The following is a 22,205-nucleotide window of genomic DNA, read 5'->3' on the forward strand; positions in this document are numbered from 1 at the left end:
CACTGGATGGTTTACCATGTAATATGCAGCCAAAGCAGAACTCATTGAGATATCTCAAAGTGTTACTTGTGTCTCAACATCAACCTATAGCCTTTCATTGGGTTCCATCAATGTTCTCATTTTCATGTCAAAGAAAAACACATCATCAAAATGTTTCAGAAATGGGATTGGAGGTTCAAATGCAGCTTCATAAAATAAGGTTCTTATTAGGAGATTCCCCAATGTGCAATACAGTGAGTTACTGTGTGCTACTCTTCACTGTTATTTCTATTACCTCTATGGTACGTTGGTGATGTCGACTGATATATACTGCTGTATACTGGAACATGTCACTAACCTGCCACAAGACCATCAGTAAATGGATACAACGGATACACTGTATCCAAATGGTAACCATGGCTGTAATAACATGTTATCTGTATTCCGCAGGCACATTTACCATGATATCAACTGGCAAAGTTTGGCTTGTGTTTTATCACTTTATTTAAATAAAAAAAAAATTGTCTTTTTCTGAGATTTATTGTGCAATAATCCTAACTTCTTATCGGTACTGTTCTTTGCATTGAAATTCCTTTTCTTTTCTTTTTTTTTTATGGGAAGGAGGGGGTGATTTAAGCGTTATTATGATGGGGTCCTAGAATGAACCAATCCAAATGCTTAACCACCAATGATGTGTGGCTGTGCTGCGTAAATGCATTGACAGTGTCATCTAAAGAGTAAAAAAGCTGACTATGGCTATTGCTCCATGTTGGCTATTAGAGGACACCTATATCAGGACAAGTCCCGAGCCCTTTCTATACTCAATCAATGCCATCAGGACGAGTATACTCCTCCTGTGTCATCAACTTGAAAAAAAAATGGAGGTGGACATACCCTTTAAAAGATTGGTGGCTACCATAACAGATCACATTATAATGCCATTGGTTCTTTTGAGTGGAGGTAATTTTAGTGTAAGTGCCTTTTCTATGGAAGGGATCAAACCAGGGTCCCAGGAAATAATCAGCCCTAAAATTCTCTTTGTGTGCAAGAAGCTTTCTTCTCTTGACATATCAGGGGCTGTAGGTATATGTGCTATGAGCTTAAACCAATGTCTTCTGTCTGTTCCAGAAGGTCTCAATGAAAAAAAACTCCAAAATTGGACCCAGGCAAGAAGACGATAAATAGCTGTAGCTTTTCTTTTATAGATTATCTTTATGTAAAGTGAAGGATCAGGTGTAATGAAGCTCCAGCCTCCTGGATCTTCTAATGTTCAAGTGCTGCAACTTTTTGTGTTCTTTTAATTCTAAGAGTAATGTTAGATGATGAAGATGCAAGAAGTCAACTCCACCTCGGTCTCTGAATTCCTTATCCTGGGATTCCCAGCTCTGTATGATTACAAGTTGTCTTTCTTCTCTATTATTCTTGCCATGTATTGTGTGACTATATGTGAGAACCTCTTGATCATTCTCCTGGTGTCCACTAGCCGACGTCTCCACTCTCCCATGTATTTCTTCCTTGGACATTTGGCCCTGTCGGACATTATCCTGGTAACAAGTGTTGCTCCAAAGTTGCTGGATGTTATCATACGAGAAGGGAGTGCTATACCTTTTGTTGGGTGTTTAACCCAATTTTACTTGTATGGAGGAACAGTCAGTGCCGAATGTTTCTTGCTGACAGCCATGTCCTATGACCGGTATTTGGCCATCTGTAAACCGTTAAGTTATATCTCAATGATGAGCGTGAATCTTAAATACAGCCTGATCATCTCATCCTGGGCACTTGGCTTTCTGTTGGTGCTTATATCACTTATACTTGTATGTGGTTTGGACTTCTGTGGGCCGAATGTTATTAACCATTTCTTCTGTGACTATGCTCCACTTTTAGAACTTTCCTGCTCATCTACAACTGTCCCTGATATTGAAATGATTATCCTTTGTTTTCCAATAATAATTTTTCCATTTTTATTTGTTATCTTATCATATGTTCATATTTTTAACACAATTTTTAGAATTCCCTCCACATCAGGCCGGCAGAAGACCTTTTCCACTTGTAGCTCTCACCTGGTGGTTGTTTCTTCCTATTATGGGTCCATGATCACAATCTACGCATTCCCATATGGAGGGAATTCAGTAAATGCTAACAAGTTTATTTCCTTGGTCTACATTGTACTGACCCCCCTTCTAAACCCCATGATATACAGTCTGAGAAACAAAGAGATTCAGGCTTCTGTAATGAAACATCTGTTAGTTTGCACTAAGAAAAGAGTCATGTAGGAGAACAAAAAACTAACCTTCTGTATGTTTTCATAGGACCCTAAAAATGTTGGTATTTTTATTTTTTTCAGCCCTGTTTTTGTTAAATCCTCCATTTTAATATGTTAATATGTATGAGGGTGGGAGCACAGCCATCAGCGTACCAATTTGCCTGCACCCAGTCCTCCTCATGAATATTGAGAAGGAGCTCTGAAGTGATGTCACTCCACCCACACATCACTGCAGAGCGTCAAAAGAATATTCAGGAGGAGGAGCATGTGTACTTGGTATTTCAGTGCACCAAGGATGGTACTACCACCCCCAGTGAACCTAATTATCTAATTTACATATATTAAAAAAAAAAAAGATTTAGGGAGAACAAAGCTTAGGGTTAAGGCGCCAGTCTATTAGCGAGTACTGGCCCCGATTTAAGCACTGGAGGCGCGTCGGCCCGACCACAGTGGCAGGAAACCCCCTCCCCTCCCACTTAAAGTGAATGTACCTGATTGTACAATCGCTTTAACTAAAAAAAAAAAAAAAAAACATTTAGCCAAAAGCACAATAAGTGAAAAGAAAATAATAGTAAATAATTTACATTTTAAAATGACATTTTTCATATGGTAACATTAGTCAACTGATAAAACAAAAAAAATTAACAAAATTAAGTTAAAAGATAGTTTTATTAAAAAAAATAAAATAAAATATTGGGATATTCCAACATTTTGTTGTTAAGGAAAAAATAATAAAAAATAGTAAAGTTTATATTTAGATTCAAGCAAAAGAGATTTAATTTGTTAGTTAAAAAAATCTGAAATTGTAAAGATTTTATTCTCTAATCTTTAATGTTACATGGTGAGGCTATGTTCACACGCAGTAAGTTACCAGCCGGGTCACAGAACAGACGGTCTCTGAAAAGATCTTTATCTCTGAAATGATCTTTATGGCAACAGAGTTCTGATGTGGCCGCATTCGAGCACGCCCGTATCAGAGCTCCCCACAGCACACTATGGGCACTGACATGGTTTTCTATGACTGCTATTCAATAAATAGCGGCCGCAAGAAACTGACATGTAAGTTGTTTGCGGCGCCACTATAGATCCTGGCCGGAGTGAATACTATGTGTATACGTTCCGTCTGGGATTCCTAGGCAGCAATGGCACGTATAAATCAACGGCCATGGTTTTGCAAAAATATACGGTGTGTGAACATAGCCTGAAGTGTTATATTCAAGGCTAAAAGCTTCCATTGATTATCATTAGAAAGGGCGGGCCAGATGACGCGACAGTGTTTCTAAGGATTCTCTGGAGTGAAGTTTACCTCTAACAGCGTGGAACCAGCGCCGAGGAGCGCCTCCCCAGCGTCCCAGGCGCTATAGGAGGCTATCAGCAGGTTAGATTTGTTTAACTTGTTGATAGTTCCCCTTTAAACGAGTCATTGTGATGTTAACAAAGGCTGCATCTGTAGAAAAAAATCTCTTTGTTTCCTTATGTCCTCATTATTAAAATTAATACAATGATGAAATCTATAAACTGGAATTATAATTTATTGTATTAAAATATTTTCTTTACTAACTACAAATGAAAAGAAAAAAGGCCACACGTAAATAATTACCCTTCACTCTTAAAGGAAATATGTGTATTTAATATATTTTAATTCTTTATTTTAAAAAAGATTACATTTTTGTTAATTTTCTTTTTCAATTTCCTATGCTTGAAATTATAGTATTCTTTTCTATTTTTTAGTAGATTTCTCACTTTTTTTATTTTTAAATATCAACAATCAACAAACAACAGCTTCTGATATTTCCAGCATCTTCCTTCCACATTTCACTAACATGTTGTAAACTGATATAAAATTGTCTCATGTGTTTAATATTGGAAATTTAGATTGTGAAACAGGGAAACAGGGACTGATGGGAATGACCACAATATCTGTAAAGCATTGCAGAATATGTTATATAAGAAGAATAAATAAATAGTCAAAAAATGATAAATCATATGGTTGCTAAGGTTAATGTCACTCCCAATGTTGCTCCCCTTATGACCTTATATAATACAATAAACTCCTGCCATGTGGCAACTTAAACCATGTTGTCTATAGTTCCACGCATTGGGATCTTCTTAATGAATTTTTAGCGCCACAAACTTTTTACTGCAACTATCGATCTAGTGTGACAACTCTGTACATGCTATATGGGCAATTTTCTACTTGTTAGTGTAAAAAAATCTTTTATTCTGGCGGTGTAGGTGGAAAGGGACAAAGCTTATAGCTGCCATGCCTTAGGTCCAGGTTCCACAACGATAATCTACTCCAGAAGCAAGCTAACATGAAGAAGAGTGGAGAAGAAAATAAAGGCAATGCAAGCCTAGGCCAAGGAAGCTCTAGGCCCTACCTCTTTGACCTTGCACCAACAAAATAATAATAAAAAAAATGTACACAAATAACGGCACATAACATGGAGTCAGGGCGTGGATTGAGTAAGGCTGTGCAATGATAGCAGCGTGTGTGTGTGTGAAGGGGTGCAGATTTGCTTTAGTGCACAACAGTTGTAATTAGGGATAAAGTGAAGGTGTCAGCTGATTTTTTTTTTCTTTAAAAATGGTTAATAAGGGACGTAACGGTGTGTTTTTTTTTTCTTTTTTTGTTTTAGCCTTTTTTGTTACTACAGCAATGAATTAATGTTAGCCCAGAGACTGAAGGCAAAGATAAAGGCCCTAGTACACTAAGGGGGACATGTATCAAGCGGCAAATTGTGTTTTTTTTGGTGCCCATTTGCGAATGATTTTATTTGCAAATGGCCTGTTTGCGAATAAAATATTCACAAATAGGCATTTTCCGCCGGGTACGCCGGGGGGGCGGAACGGGGGGCACAGACTCAGAGTCTGCGCGATTCATTGTTTTCATGCTAAGATAGGCAGAAAACCTACTCCAGCTCTCAGCTGGCGTAGGTTTTCTGCCGTGCACATCGGCAGTCCACCTCTACATAAATCTCCGTAGTGCCGGAGCTGCGGGGACATTATTAAGTCCGGCGCAGAGAACGTCGGACTTCATAAATGTCCCCCTAAGTGATTATCGGCCATATTTGCCTACAGCCGTAGGTAATGTTAAAGGTCAATGATTAGCCGACATGCACAATATCGGCTGATCCTTGTCTTTCAACATGTTGAACAAAACTATAATGATAGTGACGGTCTGCTGGCTGTCACTTCGTGAAATAGGCCGCTGCGGATCCCTGGCCTGTAATTACTATGAGATGATATACCGCTGCAAGTATGTAAGGAGACCTCCCCATTAAACCCTGCTGGCCGGAGCACACTGTACATGCTTCACACCCTGGCTTGCCTTGGGGGCTTCCGGCATCTGGACGTCCCGCTCAGCCAATTAGTGGCTACAGCAGGGCAGCGCACTGATTGGCTGACTAAGATCTCCAGACACAAGGAGCCCCCAAAGCAAGCAAGGGTGTGGAGCATGTACAGTATGCTCCGGCCAGCAGGGGTTAACGGGTTGGCCCTGCTGCAAGTATGTCTTCTCATAGAAATTACAGGCCAGGGATCAACAGCGGATTTTACTGTGAATTTGCAGTGAGGAAGCTACTGTGCATGCTCGTTTTGTGTTTTTACCCTTAAAGAAGATCTGAAAGAATCATTTGGTGTATTCTAAATCTCGGTTTCTTACACTTACTTTCAGAGTCTAACACACACAGTAAATGGGGCGATATTACTCCTCCAAATTTGGTTATGTTAACGACAGTAAAATGACAATGTTACTTAGTTAACCTATTTGGGTTTCCTCCCCAGGTGTCCTTGGTCATGGGAGAAGTCAGTGTATGATGTAGTGTAGTTTTGTTTCTCTTGGCCCTTTGGGTTGAGATACAATTTGGTTATTCTAGGGTAATGTGTTGACAAGAGTTCTTATTGTATATTCTGCCATCCTCTAAGTTCATGCTACCAGTGTGATATGAACACAGAAGGGGGAGGGGGGAGACGGGAGAAGGAAAAAAAGGGGGGCTATCAGGAAAAAAAGGGGGGCCCTGCAATGATCCTTGTCAGTAAGAAAGGAAGGAGAGCCTTGTGTTCCAGGCTGGATCACAGGCAGTGCCGGCAGAAAGGAAGGGAGAGCCTTGTATGCCAGGCTAGATCCCAGGCAGTGCCAGCAGAAAAGAAGGAGAGCCTTGTGTGCCAGGCTGGATCCAGGGCAGTTCCAGCAGAAAGGAAGGAGAGCCTTGTGTGCCAGGCTAGAACCAGGGCAGTGCCTGTAGAAAGGAAGAATCCTGCTTCACACTGATGAGGGGCAACACCCTGAAACAGCTGTATGTGGATGGTTACCTAGCCTTGGTTTATCCCTTGTCATTACATTGACTTATAGGGCCACTTAATATGGTGGTTTTGGTGGTTTCCTAACAGGAGCTGCCCCTTGGCTGGGTCCTTCCCGGAGGGATATCTGGCTAGTCCTGTGTTTTGAGACTCTTCAGTGAGGCTCCACGGGCTCCTCTTTTGCATATTTATGTTTCCCAGGGGGCAATGCATCTAGGACCTCACTGCATTGAGTGCTTTCACTAGCAGCCGGCAGTGTTGTCTTTGGCTGGTCTCCCTAAGTTCAGCAATCTGTTTCTCTTATGGCTCTACAAGGCATTGTTCCCATTTAGTCAGAATCCTGCTCCACACCGATGAGGGGCAACACCCCGAAACAGCTGTATGTGGATGGTTACCTAGCCTTGGTTTATCCCTTGTCATTACATTGACTTATAGGGCCACTTAATATGGTGGTTTTGGTGGTTTCCTAAGAGGAGCTGCCCCTTGGCTGGGTCCTTCCCGGAGGGATATCTGGCTAGTCCTGTGTTTTGAGACTCTTCAATGAGGCTCCACGGGCTCCTCTTTTGCATATTCATGTTTCCCAGGGGGCAATGCATCTAGGACCTCACTGCATTGAGTGCTTTCACTAGCAGCCGGAAGTGTTGTCTTTGGCTGGTCTCCCTGAGTTCAGCAATCTGTTTCTCTTATGGCTCTACTAGGCATTGCTCCCACCTAGCCAGAATCCTGCTCCACACTGATGAAAGGGAACACCCCGAAACAGCTGTATGTGGATGGTTACCTAGCCTTGGTTTATCCCTTGTCATTACATTGACTTATAGGGCCACTTAATATGGTGGTTTTGGTGGTTTCCTAACAGGAGCTTCCCCTTGGCTGGGTCCTTCCCGGCGGGATATCTGGCTAGTCCTGTGTTTTGAGACACTTCAATGAGGCTCCACGGGCTCCTCTTTTGCATATTCATGTTTCCCAGGGGGCAATGCACCTAGGACTTCACTGCATTGAGCACTTTCACTAGCAGCCAGAAGTGTTGTCTTTGGCTGGTCTCCCTGAGTTCAGCAATCTGTTTCTCTTATGGCTCTACTAGGCATTGCTCCCACCTAGCCAGAATCCTGCTCCACACTGATGAGGGGCAACACCCCGAAACAGCTGTATGTGGATGGTTACCTAGCCTTGGTTTATCCCTTGTCATTACATTGACTTATAGGGCCACTTAATATGGTGGTTTTGGTGGTTTCCTAACAGGAGCTTCCCCTTGGCTGGGTCCTTCCCGGCGGGATATCTGGCTAGTCCTGTGTTTTGAGACACTTCAATGAGGCTCCATGGGCTCCTCTTTTGCATATTCATGTTTCCCAGGGGGCAATGCACCTAGGACTTCACTGCATTGAGCACTTTCACTAGCAGCCAGAAGTGTTGTCTTTGGCTGGTCTCCCTGAGTTCAGCAATCTGTTTCTCTTATGGCTCTACTAGGCATTGCTCCCACCTAGCTAGAATCCTGCTCCACACTGATGAGGGGTAACACCCGGGGACAGCTGTATGTGGATGGATTACCTAGCCTTGGTTTATCCCTTGTCATTACATTGACTTATAGGGCCACTTAATATGGTGGTTTTGGTGGTTTCCTAACAGGAGCTGCCCCTTGGCCAGGGTCCTTCCCGGAGGGATATCTTGCTAGTCCTGTGTTTTAAGACTCTTCAATGAGGCTCCATGGGCTCCTCTTTTGCATATTCAGGCTAGATCCAGGGCAGTGCCAGCAGAAAGGAAGGGAGAGTCTTATGTGCCAGGCTGGATCCAGGGCAGTGCCAGCAGAAAGGAAGGAGAGCTTGTGTGCCAGGCTGGATCCAGGGCAGTGCCAGAAGAAAGGAAGGAGAGCCTTGTGTGCCAGGCTAGATCCAGGGCAGTGCCAGCAGAAAGGAAAGGAGAGTCTTGTGTGCCAGGCTGGATCCAGGGCAGTGCCAGCAGAAAGGAAGGGAGAGCCTTGTGTGCCAGGCTGGATCCCAGGCAGTGCCAGCAGAAAAGAAGGGATAGCCTTGTGTGCCAGGCTGGATCCCAGGCAGTGCCAGCATTGTCAGCAGTTTGGTGTCTTAGATCATCAGTCTAAGGACTGCATGCAAATTGTCTTATCTGATTTTTAGTGGGTCTTATCTCTATGTGGATGATGTGATTCCTGACGTCTATCTCCTGTCTAACTCCATTTATTGGGTCTTCAGAACCAATTACCACTTTTCTATACAGTTATGGACTGAAAATTTAATGGTCACCCCATAACCAATTAATATGGTATGTTGAGGGACCACTGTATAACGTATAAAATCTTTACATGATTACAAGGCAGCCCACACATATATTTGTATCCTTATGTTGATAAATAAGTGTGAAACTCTAAATAAAACTTTGCAATATATATATATATATATATATATATATATATATATATATATATGTAATGTGTGTGCATAAACCCACCCACCTTATGACTCACTGTTCCCTCACTGACAGGAACAGGAAACAGAAAGGGAACGTGACATCACAGGAAGTAAAGAAAACCCAGGCAGAGCGGTCATGTGACTGAGCCTGAGAACACAATAAGCTCTAAATAATAAATAATAGAAGTGTATGTAGACTATACAGCACCCACAGTGGTCAGTGCAATGCTAGTTTATTGAAAAATCCTGGACAACCCCTTTAAGCAAAATGCTCTCCCATTTTTCCTTTTCAGGCTTAGGTATTATTTATCATCCATGTGATTGCACTTAAAATACTTACCTGAGTTAAGACGATATGTGAACTCCTCATCCAATTACTCCAATAATTACAATTTCTGTCTATTTCTCTAACTAATCTAATGAACACTTGAGATGCCAATGAATTAATGAACAAGCAAACGAGTCCCGGGAGGGTTCTCCCCCGTTGTTGTGTCAGTGCTATAAAATAACATGTAAAACTCTGCGCTGACAGCTGTTCTCTAGTGATCAGGGGAGATCGTATCATTAAAAACCAAGTAACAGAGGTAAGGGTTAATTATTTCCATTCATTCATACACAAGTATCAGACAAGTATCCGGTTAGAGATGACCTTGTTACTGGTGGTGGTGGTGGGGGGGTGATGGGGATATTGATATTGATGTCTTCTTACAATGGTTCTTCTTATAATATTCCTTTTTATCAAGGGTTACACTGCCTTATTACGCAACATTGATGGAATATAATGGGTTTCAGATTATTGTTTACATACCGTCATTATTCCTCATGGGATGGGAAGCCACAGCCAGATGTGGAGCGTGAACCATCTAGATTGATTCCATTGTTTTTGTTATTTTATGTGTTATGTACCATGGTGGATCATAAGGGTGAACCTTTGAGTTCATAGGAACCTTATCTTTGTTGTTTATTGGGCCCCCATACCTTCAGGATCAAGGCTCTGATGAAGTTGAAATAGGAGAAACTAGTCTGGGATGATTAATGATATCCATGGTAATTTCTTCCTTTAAAGTGTCACTGTAATTTTTATTTTTTTTGCAGAAATCAATAGTACAGGCAATTTTAAGAAACGTTGTAATTGGGTTTATTTGCCGAAAAATGCATTTTTATCATGAGAAAGCAGTTTAAAGCTCTCCCCCCTGTCTTCATGGTTTTCTTATGGAGAGGGGAGATGTGGAGGGAGATGAGGCACCAAAACAGGACAACAAAGAGTTAATTTACATCTACATCACCGGGCTATCTCCTCTGAAGTTAGCACTGACCTCTCTGACCTCTGAGTACCGCCTTTCACACAGGTCCCTCTGTGTAATCCTTTGTTCTCTGCTGGCAACTAATCTCCCTCATCTCTCCTACTCCCTCCCCTCTCCATAGGTTACACAGGGCTCCACTGATGTAAAAGAGTCGATATTTCCTGATAAAGAGCAGTGAAGAAGAGGGGGGGACATGGGGAAAGGCTTTTTGAATTGTAACCCAATTACAAAGTTTCTTAAAATAACCTGGAATATTGATTTTTGCTAAAAAAAAAACAAACAAACAAAAAAAAAACGACAGTGACACTTTAAACTCTAACTCTCTTGACTGCCCACTGTCAGATCAGCAGAGATTTCCTCTGTTAATTCAGAACTTTGGGTCCCCATAGCTATGAACACACCATGAGACATTTTTAATCCAATGGGGGTCACGAACATTACGGTCTTATGACATGTTGGTAGCTGTAGAGACCCAGACTTCTGGATTTACAGAGAAGATCCCCGCTGATCCGGCAGTGGGCCGTCATGGCATTTACACTTTAAGTTTTTAAAATAAATGTGCAAAGTTCTCACTATTGGTTATTTCTCGCCCTCCTTTCTTTTCCCGATAACAATTCCGGTGCGGGATCAGCGGGGATTTGTGCTTCATGTGATGGATGAGATCTCCGGTGACTGCCATCAGGCGGCATCGGTTGTTGGTGCACCATCAGCCTGCTACATGGCTTGTTTCTGAATTAAACCAAGACACTTTGTATGCCCTGGGGTTTACTGGGAAACCTAAACTCAGCTCACGGGATTCTGGGAAGTATTTCTTCCAAAGTGGACAAGAAGGTGGGTTAAAAACTCCAGCTGGTAGAATTGTTATTATCATGTAACAGTAGATGCGATTTTGTTTTGTGCACCAGCTCCATTTTCCGCCATTTCTCCCTTTGTTTATGTGTCTCAGCTGTGGATCTCCTAAAAGTAGTTCCAAATTTTGTAGAAGGTGAAAGGTGAACCATAATGTATACCTGCTGGGACCCAACAATAACTAGACTGTTACTCTTGAGTTCTTTGTACTTTTAACCACATGACCATATTGCAGATGCTTTTCAGTCAGCAAAGTATGTAGTGTAAAAACAGTCTTTAAGTCAAGTTAAAGGGGTATTCCACTCAAACATGACTTTTGAGATGGTGCTGTTCATGTTGAGACAAACAATTCCTTCCATACTTGTTATTATCTATTCAGCCGCCTTCCCCTAGTTCTGAGTTTCTGCTGAAGACACAAAAATCTGTGTGTGAGCTTTTCTCTCTGTCTCCCCCTCTTCCCCCCTCCCTTCTGAGACAGCTGATGTAAACAAGTCCCTGACTGGTTGTATCTGCAACATCGTAGCTTCTTTGTAATGCTGAGAGGATTAATCACAGTGAGTTCATCAGCAACTTGATCTTAGACTAACCCTCCAAGTATTTAAAAAAAAGCTACAAAGTTGCAGATACAGCTGATCAGGTCAGGGGCTTGTTTACATTAGCTGTCTCAGAAGCGAGGGGGGAGGAGGGGGAGATAGAGATAAAAGCTCACACACATTTTTTTGTTTTCATTATGGAAGGAATTGTTAGTCTCAATATGGGCGCTTAAGGCAAATTTTTAGGCCACATTAAAAGCTCTAGTTCCTAAACTGATGCTGGGTATAGGAAACGTTCTTATGTGCCATTAGCTGAAGAATTCCTTCTGACAAAGCAAGTTCTATTAGTTGCCGCCCTGGGTAAAGAAACAAGGATGAGCTGTGTCTTTGTCTTCATAGGGTTCTATAGATATGGCGAAGGACCTACACAACATGGTCCAAAACCAGACAAATGTGGTGCAGTTCAAGCTCCTTGGATTCTCAGAACTTCAAGGGCTCCAAACTCTTGTGTTCTGGATTCTAACAATTGTTTATGCGGCAACATTAGCAGGGAATACTCTCATCATTGCTTTGATATTCATCAGCCATCCCCTCCACTGTCCTATGTATTTCTTTCTTTCTCATCTCTCGGCTTGTGATATCTTAATCAGCACCAACGTCTTACCCAACGCTCTAAAAATTCTGCTAGAAAATGGCCTCCAGATGTCTGTCCAGAACTGCTTCACTCAGCTGTATTTCTTTGGAGCTTCTGCCATCATAGAGTGTTGTCTTCTCAGTGTGATGTCATATGATCGTTATTTGGCCATTTGTCATCCTTTGCGCTATTCTTCCATCATGAACTTTAGACTTCCTTATTACCTGGCCACATTGTCTTGGATCATGGGGCTTGGAGTGGCTTTGATAACTTACTTCCTCTTACTGAATCTTTATTTCTGTGGACCGGCCTCCATTGACCATTTCTTCTGCGATTTGCCTCCTCTGTTGAAGATTTCCTGTTCGGACTCATCGATCATAGAGATAGCCGTGTCTCTGGTGGCCGTCGTTATAGCTCTCTTACAGTTTGTGTTTGTCACAATTAGCTACATTTTCATCTTTAACTCTATCCTTAGAATATCCTCCACAGTTGGACGACACAAAGCCTTCTCCACCTGCAGCGCTCACCTGTCCGTGGTTTGTGCATATTACGGATCACTCATTGCCATTAATATCGTTCCAGCTAAAGACTACTCCTTTAATCTGAAGAAGGTTTTATCTCTTTTGAACACTGTGGTGACACCCTTATTTAACCCTCTCATATACAGCCTGAGGAACAAAGACATACAGGAGGCAATTTACCGAATCGTGTTCCAGAACAAAAAATCTAAAAAATGGTGAAAACAAAACTCACTATAAAGGCACAGATGTTCTTCAGTGATTACTTTCCATTGTACTGTATAATAGATTTTTTAAGGTTATGACTCTGCTAATTAGAGATGAGCGAATAGTATTCAATCAAATAGCTATTCGATCCAATACGGCACTATTTGAAAGATTTGAGTTCGATCGAATATGTGATTGAATATTCGAATCTAAATTAACTTTAATAAAACAGCTAAATTTTTTTAGCTGTTTTAATAAAGTTTATGCTTCCTGGGAAAGCAGGGAAGCAGGATTACAGGACACGGTATTACCGGCAATTAGCAATTGCCGGCAATCATGCCAAATTCCTGTAATAGTTAATATTTGATTAATAAAACAAAGTTTCATTCTAAAAAAGTTATTTTAGAGTTTTTATATATAGCTTAATTAAAATAAGGTGTAAGGTGCACAACACCGCTCACAATGATGGGTGTTGTGCTCCTGTTTGTGTTTTTTTTGTGTGTTTCTCCCATTTTGTTTTTCAGATATCGGTATCCTGTGGATTACGGCGGATTCGATGGACTATGTCAATGACCAGCGGTTGTTGGGATTATTTCTTTACTATATAGACTTAGTAGTGGAAGCCGTCTAATAGCCCCAGCTGGTTATGAAAATAGGGGGAACCCTGTGCGTTTTTTTTAAAATTATTTATTTATTTAAAAAAAAAAAACGCATAGGGATCCCCCTATTTTCATAACCAGCCGGGTTAAAAACCAAACAACAGCAGCCTAGTAACACCAGGGTGGGAAGGGCCATTGTTTTGCCCCCCCCCCCAGCCTTAATACTACCAGCCTGCAGCCTCCCAGTCCAGGAGCGCCAATTTTGAAGCTCCGGGACCACTGGCACCTGGCTCTTCCCAGTACCCCTGGTGGCATTAGGTACTGGGGTAATAATGGGAGGGTTAGTGTTAGCCATTTTATACCGGCTAACACTAAGCCCTGACTTAGTAATGGATTCCGTCTATTAGACGGCTTCCACTACTAAGTCTATATAGTAAAGAAATAAAGACACGACACAAGTGAAAAATATTTTTTATTCAAATAAAAACACCCCACACCCCTTTTTGACCATTTTAATAAAAAAAAAATCCCAACAACGGCTGGTCATCGACATAGTCCATTGAATCTGCTTTAATCCACAGGATACCGATATCTGAAAAACAAAAAGGGAGAAACACAAAAAACACACAAACAGAAGCACAACACCCATCATTGTGAGTGGTGTTGTGCACCTTACAGTATGAAGCATCTTTACAGATAGCTGCTTACAGTTTTGCACCCAATGGGTTAAGGGAGGATGCAATCTGCCCCCAGGGGGTTAAGTAAGAGTCCCAACTTAACCCCTTGGGGGCAAGACTGATGTCAGACTGCACCCATACCAGCAAGGAAGGGGTTAAGCTTTCTACTCACCCTCCGATATATTCTATCTTCTTTCTTTTATCTTCTCTCTATGCCAGTCCCCGGCACACTGAGGCTCTTTATATGTCTGCTTAGCCAATCAGCTGAGCGGACATATAAATCAAAATATTTCCTCTAATGTTGCTTTTGTGATAAAAAAAAAAAATAGCATCATTAGAAGAAACATTTGCTGTTTTAATTAAAGTAAAGTTTTAATTATTACATTGAGCTGTTTTACTGGCAATAGGTATTGCCGGCAATAATACAGCTTCCTGTAGTAGTTAATTTTTAATTAATAAAACACATTTTTGTTCTAATAAAGTTATTTTCGTTGTACAATTGCTTAATTAAAATGAATACATACTTTTGCAATTAAATATACTGTAAATAAATAAATAAATTCATATACATATTTATTTATATATTTATTTTTTTATTAACAGTATATTTAATTGCAAAAGCATGGATTCATTTTAATTAAGCTATTGAACAACGAAAATAACTTTTTTAGAACGAAACTTTGTTTTATTATTTAACTATTACAGGGATCGGCATTATTGCCGGCAATTGCTAATTGACGGTAATACCGTTCCCTGTAATACTTCTTCCCTGCTTTCCCAGATACATTCAAGAGGTGTTTGCGACACTTTTTAAAGATGTCTTGGACTTGGTGACCTCCGATTCGTCGAATCTTGACTTCCAGGTCGCAAGGATTTTTCTCCCATAGACTATAATGGGATTCGATATTCGATTCAAATCGAATCCAATTGAATTGAATATTTCACTATTCACTCATCTCTACTGCTAATGTGTCTGTCCTTACCTTTTCTTTAGTTCCATTACGACTTCCAATTTCTCATGAAACCTATTAAACACAATATCAGGACATGTTACTAGAATTTATATACATTATTGTTTTTACGTTTGCTATGGGAAAATGAAAATTGAATTTCATTACATTGTAATAGAAAAAAGTTTTGCTATAATTAGTGTATGCATTTAATGATGTGTCCATCCTTACTTTTTCTTTAGTTCAGTTAAGGATTCCAATTTCTCATTAAACAATGTAACAGCATATAAGGACATGATATCAAAGCACTCAAAAGGCTTCATTTTTATAAAAATCAAGATCAAGAACTAGAAAGTAGAGATGAGCAAACTTTTGAAAAGTTTGGTTTGAATGGTTCGTTGAACTTTTACGCTAAGTTCTTGTTTGATTCAAATGAACCATATTATAATAAGAGAAGGAGTGCAGCAATATTAGTGGAAGTATTACAGAGTAAGGGTTTGAGAGGTAGCTGTAAGGCTGGGTTCACACTACGTTTTTTGAATTAGTTTTTCTCTTTGATTTAAAAAAACGGATGAAAAACAAATAGAAAAACGTATGCATTTGGAAAAATATCATTCCTTAGGCAGGGTATATAAATTTTACCATATCTGATATGTTAAAGCATTATAGCAGTCAGTAGCAGATGGTATTGATTGTTTCTGTGGATAACTGTTGCAAAATAATGCTTTCTCTCAGGACAGCAGTGGACATGGTGGATCAGTGGTGTAAAATGAAAATTTCTCTGTAGACAGAGGTAAACATTAGTAGATCAGAGGTGTAAAATGAAGTTTTCACCCTGGACAGCAGGGGGCGTTAGCATTGGTGGATCAATGGCATATCAAAGTGTCAGCACCATGAGGGGCAACCTATTTTACCCAGAGTGGCCTAGAACAGACACCTGGAAGTGGCAGCACCAGCACTGGCACTTTTTTAGACCCAAAGGGCCTAGCACAGACCTGGAGGTGGCAGCACCAGCAATATTGTTCTTCTTGACCCTGAGGGGCCTAGCACCCAGACCTGGAGGTAGTAGCAGCAGCAGTGGCACTCTGTTTGACCCAAAGGGGCCTAGGACAGAAAGTTGGAGGTGGCAGCAGGAGGAAGGGGGAAACTTTTGATGGGGTATGGGAGTGACCTTCCCACTCTCGCTTTGGTCACTCCCCAAAAAACCTCAAATGAATGGTGCATTCACGAAGGAATGAACAATAACTAATGCAAGTTAACCTTCTTTTGAGCAACAGAAGAAGTTTCCTATATCACAGTTATAGGACAGCATCCATAGTGGTATACAGTATACCCCATCAAGAACTCTTTCTATACTGTGAAACAACTCAAAAAACTGTGAGAGAGGTGCAAACCTCACACAACAGTAATCGGCAACCGTTGTGTGACCTCTACCTACCCTCGCGCTATCTTTAAAACCCCAAGAACAGGTACAGCCACTGACCATGCATGTCTGGAAAATTGGGATACGAATGATAATATTCTACAAGTACCAGGGATGAAACAAGAAGTAGAATGTCTTCTTTGTGAACCATAGTCATGGGGATTTGTTTCTAGATATTATTATTCTTGGGGCATGGGTTGCACAATGCACTTTGCAGAGGCATAAAGCTGGTGCGGATATAGCTGCCTGTCTTGTAAATAGTACGGCTAATTTATTTGATGTTGATTTATATGTTTCTGAATCAACGGATTTCTTATGTAACTATTATATCCATTTGAGTCTAAAGGGGAACATTACTTTACATAAAAAAAAAAAATTCTTATGGTTGGTGCATATGGTAATGGGGATTTGGATAGACAATGTCTGTCATGTCCTGGGTGGGGAATTAGTCCTTTACATCAGACACAGGCATGTTAAAATCCAGTGCTATCCAGGCTTTATTCATTTTGATGAATGTCAGCCTCTCCACACTTGGGCAAGACAGCCTTGTACTTCTGGGTGTTACAATGGCCCCTGCCACATTAAACCCTCTTGACTGCTACGCTGCTTGCCGGGCATGACAACATGGACAGCAGAAACTCTGCCAGCTGTGACCAAATGTCTAGTTTTTCAGCACTGAACGGCACCTGGTCTTTAATGTTTAGGGGGCAGGTGTAAGTCCAAGTAAGAAACCACCTGGTGTTTCAGCTGCTGATGTTCAATGCTGTGTGGATGCTGCTGGCTAGGTTCTTTCCTCGATGGGTCTAGAAATTTGCTCATGAGTCTCAAGCAATTAGCACGGCTACTTCTGCTGCCCCTCATGCATCCACTACCAGTCATGAAAGTGGAGCACACTGGGTCCCCCCCGAGGAGGTCTTATTGGGAAGGAAGGCTGTTTATGATGGAATGTCTTGACCTAGCAACTATCCAAAAGTTTACGGTAGTACCTTATTTTTGCTTCATTGTCCGCAGGTTGAAAAATTTTGGCCATTTTCCACAGGTATCAGGGAACAAGCAGCCAATAGTCATCCCTCCTTTGGATTGTGTCAATGCGACTGATGGACTGCAAGCATTCCAGCAGGCATATTGACATCCTTAAGAGGGTCACTGACTGTCATTACTCCCCAGTCTCCTCAGAATATCTCCATGGTGTTCTGGTCATGGTCATACTCCTCCACCCACTCTTTCTCCATCTCTTGTAGATTTTCTGAGAAACCACCTGGCTGTGTGTGAAGAGGCTGGCCATATAACTCCCACTGTCCATAACTACTGTTCCAAGTTGGCAAGGGGTCAGCCAGTTAGCAATTTCCTCGCTGATGAAGCCAAACAATTCCTGCCCTGTGTGGTTGCATTCGCCCATGCTACGCAAATGCAGAACAGCCTGACAGCAATGAGGTTGGCAGCATTGGTAAGACACAGGGACAGGGTGTACTTCTGTTTGCTAAGAAGCTGAGGCCAAGGCCAGTTGATCCTTGAGCTTCAGTGCCGTGGGGTGGGTGTTGGTATACTGCTGTTTTCAGCCCATGGTCTCAGCGATTGCTGTCTAAGCAGTGGTGGTGTTTGTCGCATGGCCCAATGGAGGAGACAGAGGTGGGCGGTACCAAGCGGGAGCTGAAGCACATTATTATTTGTGATATATTTATATAGAAAATTCAGTTTTTGTTTTTATATACTAGGCAACCATATTTATTAATTTATATAATTCATTTTTACCACTATCGATATATTACTTACTGTTTTTTTGTCTCTGCTATGGGAAAATGAAAAAAAATGTTATGCTAAAATAAAGGCCTTTAGGGTCAATTACTTTGATGATCTTTGATATACAAGAAATCATGGCCGGTCTTGTGAAGTGTTCCTGGTCAGTAGGGATCAGTCTGTACTAAAAGTGCTCCAAGGAATGAAAACTGATATGGGACAATATCATGGACTCCAAAAACTCCTTGATGCATGGGGGAACCATCGCTATGGCAGAAAGGTTTCAGAACAGATAGGGGGAGATTTATCAAACTGGTGTAAAGTAGAATTGGCTCAGTTGCTCCAAACAACCAATCGGATTCCACTTTTTGGGGAAGGGTAGTTTCTTAGTTGTCTTAATACTTTTAATATTGGATTGAATCTAAGAATTATTGTTCAAGTTATATATGAAAATAATAAACATTTCTAAATAAAATCATAAAAAAAAAGATTCCACTTTTCTTTCCTCCCAGGTTCTTTTGAAAATGAAGGGTGGAATCTGATTGGTTGCTAGGGGCAACTGAGCCAGTTTCACTTTACACTAGTGATACTTTTGCCAGCACTGAGAGTAATGGCAGCCCTGGATTACGAAAAACTGAAGGGTTAAGTATAGCTTTATTTATTTTTTATTCTTTTGTACTTTGCCACACCCACTTTCTGGCCAATTCCAATTTTCTCATTGCCAGGACCATTTTACTCCCACCTGGTAAACCCAGCGTAAGCTTGAAAAGAGTCACAAATTTTCTCCAAAGTAGGGTTAGCACAAACATTTGCAACTTTTCATAGCCAAAAACCTGTTCCAGCTTGTAGTCAACTCCCCACTGTCTCTTTTCAGCCACTTAGAGTCCGTCCATAATAATAGTAGTAATAACATACATAAACTTTCCTCCACCAAGTACGGGTATGTTGTATTGAGCCCTATACTATATGATCATGGTACAGTATATAATATAGGATTAGTCCTTGCGGGTTACCGAACCAAAACCATGTCATAACCTAAGAGAAGTTATATGATCCCTCTTTCTCTGTCTCTCTCTCTCTCTCTCTCTCTCTCTCTCTCTCTCTCTCTCTCTCTCGTTTCCATAGTTGATATGATAGTTGATAATATGGCAATAAAATGGTAAAACATAGCTGCCATACCATAACTATTGCATTTCCCTATACAAATAAATACCTTCCTACTACGACTATATTATATCATCGCCTAACGACCAAATAATATGTCATAGTAATCCCACCATACTGTATGTTCCTCATATTATAGCACCACTCTATTGGCAGGAATAGAGCCACTGTAGATACACTGATTACATACATTTCTTCTACATTATGATATCCCAGTGAATCATTTTATTCCCCTTTGATTTAATTGTTTTTTAATTCTGCAATTTATTCTTATGAGATTTTTTTTTTATTTTTTATTATTTAATTATTATTATTAATAAGGGCGCAGAAATGTATAAGAGCAGAATCCCATCTCAGGATTTTACCAGCAGATTTCTATGAGAAGTGAAGATATATGATGAGGAGCTCCTGAGACTGTCTACAGGTAAATCCATTGTATGAAACAATTGTATTTCCCTAAACACAGATTGGGAGAATAATATCAACTTTTGTGGGATTTAAAAAAAAAAAAAAAAAAAAAAGGTTTTTTTACACACCCATTTTCTGAGACAAAAGTTTACCCGTATTTTGATCATTATTTACGGACGTATTTTAACCTGAAAACATTGTGTGCTTATTTATTGAACCAGATAAAATTACTGTCAGTTTTTTTTTTTTTATAAGTGATACATACGGAGACCCCTCCATGTCACTCCCCAGCTGACGGCCTTATCTGTCTCATTGCAGGAGACAGACACACTCTCATGTGAAGCTCACTCTCATGCATTCAACCAGATACAACCAAAGATAAGAGGGGGGGGGGGGTTCTCAGCAGAAAAAAAAATGCAACTACTTTCTTGCAAAAGCAGCACCCCCTCTGTCCCCAGATTGTGTGTGGTATTACATAACAGCTTCATATACTTCAATAGAAATGAGCTGCAAGACTGAACCCAGATTGGAGACAAAGATTGTTACTGTTTCTGGAAGAAAGTGACCATGTCTTTTAAAGCCTAGATAACCCCATTTTCTGGCCCCCTTCTCAATTTCCTACCAGCAGTATGTAAGGGGGGGGGGGGGGGATTGTTTGCAGGCTAAAACCAGAGAGAGACACATACTGTAGGTCAGAGAAGAAGCTATATATACACGGTGTGACAGGATCATTAGTGCAGAGTGAAGGTTGAAGGACACATAACCATGGAAACCATCCGTATCTCTAATACCGTATTCATGCTATTCGTATTGGTTATAACTTCTTCAGAAAGATACAAACAAGTCTCTTGCTCCAGTTTTTTGGATTTGGTTTCCAGTCATTATTATTTTACTGAACTTTAGCTCCTTGGACCTTCTCCATTCTCCTTATTATGTCTGGTATGGACCTCCTCTAACAGTATCATGATGCCCGGATACAATCAGACCGCGGTTCTTGAGTTCATACTTTTGGGCTTCCCGGACCTCCATGCGTTTTGGTTGTTTGTGTTCCTCCTTCTGCTCATAGTTTATGTGCTCACTATGCTCGGGAACGTTCTCATTATCGGATTAGTGTCCGCCACTTCTCACCTGCAGTCGCCCATGTACATCTTTCTCACTCACCTTTCCCTTTGTGATATACTGATAAGTACAAATGTTGGACCAAACACCCTAAAAGTCGTTGTTTCTGGTAAATGTTCCATATCTGCCCGGTCATGTGACCTGCAGTTGTATTTCTTTGGTGCTTCGGCGCTCATAGAGTGTATGCTTCTGGCAGTGATGTCATATGATCGCTACTTGGCTATCTGTGACCCGATGCATTATACCTCCATCATGAACCAGAGTTTACCCCACTGTTTGGCTATGATATGTTGGGTGGTCGGTTTTCTGTTGTCAATGATCACGGAAATCCTTATACTTCGATTAGACTTTTGTGGCCCCAACATCATTGACCATTTTTTCTGCGATCTTGCTCCTCTTCTCCAGCTTTCCTGCTCCGATATAAAAAGTGTAGAATTCCATGTATCTATTACAGTCATTGCTATTGTTATAACCCAGCTGTTATTTGTGATAGGGACATACATCTGCATATTCTCCTCCATTCTTCAGATCTCTTCCACCAATGACAGACAGAAGGTCTTCTCCACCTGTAGCTCCCATCTTACTGTTGTGTCTATTTATTACGGGACACTCATTACTCTTTATCTGGCGCCATCTAGAAGATATTCTGGGAATCTGAATAAAATATTCTCCCTTCTCAACACCATTGTCACCCCGCTGTGTAACCCTATCATCTACAGCTTGCGGAATAAAGACATCAAATCGGCTATAAGGAAAAATATGTTTGCAAAGAACCTTTTAGAGACTGTGTCCAGTATAGTAGGTTGGTTTGGACTTTATGGTATAAAGTTTAAAATGAAAAATTAAAAACACCAAATGATTATTTGTAAATGTCCGAAGCATAACCTTAAAGATTAAATGATATAAATAATACAGCGAATTGATATCACCCTGTCTACATTGAAGCTTGGTGGCTTCACCAATCTGGGATTGCTTTGCCTCCTCCGCCTATGGAAACCTGCAACGTGAGGATTAAATGAAGGATTTTTAACTTCTAGAGCAGTCATGTCTAGAGTTGATCGAACCTCGGGAAATCCTAGGTTCAATCGAACTCGAAAAATCCCAAACTTCAGCAATTTA

At 40.8% G+C, this 22,205-nt stretch overlaps 3 protein-coding genes across 3 annotated transcripts; all 3 read left to right on the forward strand.

The window, feature by feature from the left end:
* The first annotated feature begins 1,301 nt into the window (after positions 1 to 1,301).
* On the forward strand, positions 1,302 to 2,252 carry LOC138786124 (olfactory receptor 1468-like). Its single transcript, XM_069962856.1, has one exon. The coding sequence runs from the start codon at positions 1,302 to 1,304 to the stop codon at positions 2,250 to 2,252; it is 951 nt and encodes a 316-aa protein (XP_069818957.1).
* A 9,809-nt stretch (positions 2,253 to 12,061) lies between these two features.
* Positions 12,062 to 13,024, forward strand: LOC138786131 (olfactory receptor 5P52-like). Its single transcript, XM_069962868.1, has one exon. The coding sequence runs from the start codon at positions 12,062 to 12,064 to the stop codon at positions 13,022 to 13,024; it is 963 nt and encodes a 320-aa protein (XP_069818969.1).
* A 7,909-nt stretch (positions 13,025 to 20,933) lies between these two features.
* Positions 20,934 to 21,932, forward strand: LOC138786138 (olfactory receptor 11L1-like). The gene has a single exon (XM_069962881.1). It carries the CDS (start codon positions 20,934 to 20,936, stop codon positions 21,930 to 21,932), a length of 999 nt encoding a protein of 332 aa, XP_069818982.1.
* Positions 21,933 to 22,205: the final 273 nt, after the last annotated feature.

The sequence above is a fragment of the Dendropsophus ebraccatus genome, chromosome 1 (assembly GCF_027789765.1).
Source record: "Dendropsophus ebraccatus isolate aDenEbr1 chromosome 1, aDenEbr1.pat, whole genome shotgun sequence".
NCBI lineage: Eukaryota > Metazoa > Chordata > Amphibia > Anura > Hylidae > Dendropsophus > Dendropsophus ebraccatus.